Here is a 5,302-nt window from a genome sequence, read left to right on the forward strand (position 1 = left end):
AATAGGAGGCTGTTGCCAGGGTTGCTTCAACAGGGCAATGTCCTTTCCAGGAAAGCAATGCCAACCAGCTCACCAGTAATTGCAGTTTAAAAGTGCCAGGTTTGGAGTGTGCCCAGATAGTCTTCCCCTAACCCTCAAATAGTTGGAACTGGCTCCTTTAGCAGCCGTGCAGGGAAAGAGCTTCCTTAAATCTGGAAGAGACCAAACCTGTGCAATAAGAGTTGCAAGAAGGGAGTGCAAGAAGGGTGAAATAGGGAGTGCAATAAAACTTTGAGGACTACTAAATCCAACTGAACCCTGATCTGGATGGGCCAGGCTACCCTGATCTCATCAGATCTCAGAAGCTAAGCAGAGTCAGCCCTGGTTTGGAAGACCAGGTTGCTATGCAAAGGCAGGCCATGGCAAACCACCTCTGAACATCTCTTGCCTTGAAAACCCTAAGAGGTCACCATAAGTCAGCTGTTATGGCACCTTCCACCACCATCAATCAAACCGAACATCCTCCCGTGGCAGCATTCAATTCACTGCAAACCTTTTGGGCTGGTTGCCATTCACAACCACCTTTGGCGATGAATCTCCCGGGCCAGAGAGAGTTTGAGCAAAGGAGCTGTTGCTCTTCAGCTGGCTGCGCCTCTTCAGGACAATGGAGACGGAGGGAGGAAGACTGAACGCCCCACCTGCTTCTCTGGCCAGAAGATCTCCAAGGGCAGGGAATCCGAATCCCTGGAATGTCTCTTTGGACAGCCTGGCTGCAGAAGCGCCACAATGAAACGCCCACCTCCTTTGGCACCCCAGGGGGAGGCCTGGCAGCACAAGAAAGGGCCAGGTGGTCACGGCTGCCAGCCATTGGCAGCTGTCTTTCCAGACCAGGAGGGAAGGGACTCTGAACGCCGCCAAGGGATCCTGGAAAGCTGTGCCTGGCCTCGTCAGCCATTTCAGCCCTCCTTTGCCACTTAAAGACAAACCAATGTGGGGGGGGGGGGCTGAAGCCCCTTCTCACCTCAGCTGCACAGGTTAAGGGGTTGGGGAAGCCGCCCATTTTCACAGGCATATTTATGTCCATTGAGGAGGGTAAGGGGGTGGGGAAGCTGGCTGTTGATTAAATATTCTGTTTATTACGTGCTTTTGCAGAGCTGATCCCCGCATCTCCCTGGTATGCGCCTACGTGTGCCACATACATAATAATCCCTTCACTTAACAGAGAGCGTTTCATCTTCAAAGCCCTTTCCAAAGATTCCCTAATGCATTAAAGATGCTGGCTCCCTCCCGGGAAGGTGGGAGGGGGGAAGCTGTGCATAGGATTTCTAGCTCCCCTTCTGGAGTCATCTCTTGCACCCTGATTGTGATGAGTTTGGGGAGGGGGGGGTAATTAATTTTGGAAAAAAGAGGTTTCAAGGGAAGTCTCTCTGGTTGCTGCTCTGTGCCAGATAGCTGCAACACTTCCCAGAGGGATCTTAGGTCACCGGAAACCTGGGAGAGACTGCATACCTTGATATGTTTGTGTGTAAAGACTTAACGTAAGAGAAGCCAGTGGCCCATCCAGTCCAACACTGTGTGTCACACAGTAGCCAAAACATCCAAGTGCCACGAGGAGGTCCACGAGTGAGGCCAGGACACTAGAAGCCCTCCCACCGTGCACCAAAAGGGTGTATGTGACTTGAAGAGTGTGTGTGTGTGTAAGAATACTGGCCAGTTCCACTTGGAAATTATTTTCCAAAGCAAGTGCAGTATTCAGAGTACATGGCAGAACCTCTGAATGACCTCCCCATAATACACATATATTATTCTCACAGATTAACATAAGGCATGTTGTAGCTCGGAATTGCCTTGTGCAAGCCCCAATAGCAGTTATGGGGATCTTCACAACAGCCGGATAGCCAGGTGGTGGACATAGATACATGGAACCATTTGAAGATAATGCTTCTTTAATGCACTGTCACAGCATGGAAGCTTGCTAAATTCCGGCCTCTGTGATGAAGAATGCACCCACTACCTGACCACCCCTGCAACTGTTTTGCAGGCTTCTCCCCCCCTCCCCCCACCACCTTGGACTTCTCCAGACCTCAAGCCCAGGATTTCAAGTTGTGTGTCCCTTCCCCAAAACTTCTCAATTTCCTCCCTTTTTCCTTTGTATAATGCACCCTCTTGCTGTGTGTGTGGGTGATTGCTTAGGGAAATAGTTCTTAGGTGCTCAGCGTAGGTTCTTCACTACAAAAAAATTGTGTTTACCAAAACGGCGAGGAATGCGCTGTTGTGCGGGGGGAGGGGGGGGCAAGGAATCCTGTCAGTTTAGGAGCCGCCCGCCACCTTTGCCTCACCGATTCAGGCCTGGCTTCTAGTCGAAGAAATGGCACACTCCAGACGCCTCCAGCGAGTGAGCCAGGGCGCATCCTAAAGGGAAGCTCTTTGGCCCGAGGGAAGCCCTTCAACCAGCCCGAAATGGCATCGTAGGTCTGGCCACGTGACCTTCCCCACCGCAGAACTGTTCGCAGGAGCTCTCCGATGGCACCAAACTCGGCTTTCGCCTGCCTTTGTGGCCCGCGGGATCTCGGATCCCCCGACCGGCTGCACGCGTGGAAAGGAGGCGGGCGAGGGGCTCGCCTGGGCCACGCATGCCCCCCTCGCCTTTGCACCGGAGCCACTGCAAGGCAGCGGACCATGACTCGCGCCGTCCCGGGCAGGCTGAGCCTCGGAGGCTGTTCGTTGGGCAAGCCGCCGCCGGCGGCCAGGATTCCTGGGCCCTTCCCCTTCGGAGGCGAGGCCCTGCGCGCCGCCGTCCGCCCCGCCCTGCGGTGGGTGTGTCCCTGCGGCGCCTGGCCCGCCCCCCGGGGGTGTAGCTGAGCCGCGCCGCGGCGCCCACGAGCGGAGAGCCGGCCTCGGCTGGGGCGCATGGCGGGTGAAGTCGGGGCTGTGCGCCATGGCGCGGCGGCGGAGCTAGCGGCGGCAGGTGCGATGTGGTGAGGCGGGCAGGGCACGCAGGCATGGCCGCGCCTCCTCCTCGTCTCGCTCCGGCTCAGCTGCTGCGGGCGGCGGCGGCGCTGCTGTGCCAGCTGGTGGTGGCCGGCTCCACGCTGGAGATGCTGGGCGGCGGGGGGTACGAGGCGGAACGCGGGCGGGGCGGCGGGCGCTGCCAGCCCATCGAGATCCCCATGTGCCAGGGCATCGGCTACAACCTGACCCGCATGCCCAACCTGCTGGGCCACGAGCACCAGGCCGAGGCGGCGCTCAAGCTCCAGGAGTTCGCCCCGCTGGTGGCCTACGGCTGCCACGGCCACCTGCGCTTCTTCCTCTGCTCGCTCTACGCGCCCATGTGCACCGACCAGGTGTCCAGCAGCATCCCCGCCTGCCGGCCCATGTGCGAGCAGGCCCGCCAGCGCTGCGCCCCCATCATGGAGCACTTCCACTTTGGCTGGCCCGACTCCCTGGACTGCTCTCGCTTGCCCACCAAGAACGACCCGCACGCCCTCTGCATGGAGGCCCCCGAGAACGCCACCACGGCCGAGCCCCACCGCGGCCAGGGCATGCTTCCCGTGGCACCCCGGGCTCGGCCTGCTGCTGGCGAAGGCCGCCCGGGTCCCAGCGCCATGGGCACTTGCAGCAATGCCGACAAGTTCCAGTATGTGGAGAAGAGCCTCTCCTGCGCTCCCCGCTGCTCCCCGGGGGTGGACGTCTACTGGTCACGGCGGGACAAGGACTTTGCCTTCATCTGGATGGCCGTGTGGGCCACCCTCTGCTTCGTCTCCACCGCCTTCACCGTGCTCACCTTCCTGCTGGACCCTCACCGCTTCCAGTACCCCGAGCGGCCCATCATCTTCCTCTCCATGTGCTACAACGTCTACTCGGTGGCCTTCATCATCCGCTCGGTGGCCGGGGCGGAGAACATCGCCTGCGACCGGGAGAACGGCGAGCTGTACATCATCCAGGAAGGGCTGGAGAGCACGGGCTGCACCATCGTCTTCCTCATCCTCTACTACTTCGGCATGGCCAGCTCCCTTTGGTGGGTCATCTTGACCTTGACGTGGTTCTTGGCGGCCGGCAAGAAGTGGGGCCACGAGGCCATCGAAGCCCACAGCAGCTACTTCCACATGGCTGCCTGGGGCGTCCCTGCCATGAAGACCATCGTCATCCTCACCATGAGGAAGGTGGCGGGCGACGAGCTCACGGGGCTGTGCTACGTGGGGAGCATGGACATCAATGCCCTGACGGGCTTCGTTCTCATCCCGCTCTCTTGCTACCTGGTCATTGGCACGTCCTTCATCTTGACGGGCTTCGTCGCCCTCTTCCACATCCGGAAGATCATGAAGACCGGGGGCACCAACACAGAGAAACTGGAGAAGCTCATGGTGAAGATCGGAGTCTTCTCCATCCTGTATACCGTCCCAGCCACCTGCGTCATCGTCTGCTACTTCTATGAGCGGCTGAACATGGATTACTGGCACCTTCGGGCCTTGGAGCATGAATGCTTAGCCTTCCCTGGCCGGCGCGGCGTGGACTGCTCCTTGGATTCTTCGGTGCCGACCGTGGCCATCTTCATGCTCAAGATTTTCATGTCCTTGGTGGTGGGCATCACCAGCGGGGTCTGGGTGTGGAGTTCCAAGACCCTGCAGACCTGGCAGAGCTTGTGCAATAGGAAACTGGGGGTGAGGACTAGGGGGAAGCCGTGCAGCGGGGTGACCTGCCCTGGGGCGCACTGTCATTACAAAGCTCCGACAGTTATGCTGCATATGACCAAGACAGACCCTTACCTGGACAACCCGACTCATGTCTGAAAGCAGGCCAAATCCCTACAAGAGTCATCTCCCAGGTGCAAGGGAACGTCTCCACTGCTGGGAATTTCTGATTCTAGCAGGTTTAAACAAAAGCAAGCAAGGGAATAACGGGAACCGAGGATGGGAGGCGATAGAAAGGTTTCATGGGTCGCTGTATGTGTGCACCTGGGTCAGGCGGGGGTGGGGGAGCGCTTTATCTTGACTTTGTCTCGGGGAGGCCAAAGAGGATGCTTAGCAGAGAGACATCACCCTTCTGCGCTCGCCCTGCCTCCTCCTTCTGTTAAATGTAGCTGTTCTTTTCCTAACCGCGTTGTCGTCGTCGTCGTCGTTTTGGGTGTCCCTGTTGCCAAAATCTCAGTAATTTTTCTAATGTTTTACGATGGAGGTGAGAAGGGAGAGGATTTGTCCAAGTTTATTTAATTCTGTAATTTATTTTAGATTTTTTTTTTTTAAAAAAGAAAGAAAATCATTAGCTGAAAGAAATGGAAAAGGAACCAAAAATATCCCAATAAATCCTGGCTGTGTTATTTCAA

The 5,302-nt window shown here is 57.3% G+C and overlaps 1 protein-coding gene across 1 annotated transcript; it reads left to right on the forward strand.

Annotated features, from left to right (window-relative positions):
* The first annotated feature begins 2,933 nt into the window (after positions 1-2,933).
* Positions 2,934-5,302, forward strand: FZD9 (frizzled class receptor 9). Its single transcript, XM_060259158.1, has one exon. The coding sequence runs from the start codon at positions 2,982-2,984 to the stop codon at positions 4,767-4,769; it is 1,788 nt and encodes a 595-aa protein (XP_060115141.1). The 5' UTR covers positions 2,934-2,981; the 3' UTR covers positions 4,770-5,302.

Source organism: Heteronotia binoei, chromosome 18 (assembly GCF_032191835.1).
Source record: "Heteronotia binoei isolate CCM8104 ecotype False Entrance Well chromosome 18, APGP_CSIRO_Hbin_v1, whole genome shotgun sequence".
Taxonomy (NCBI): Eukaryota; Metazoa; Chordata; class Lepidosauria; order Squamata; family Gekkonidae; genus Heteronotia; species Heteronotia binoei.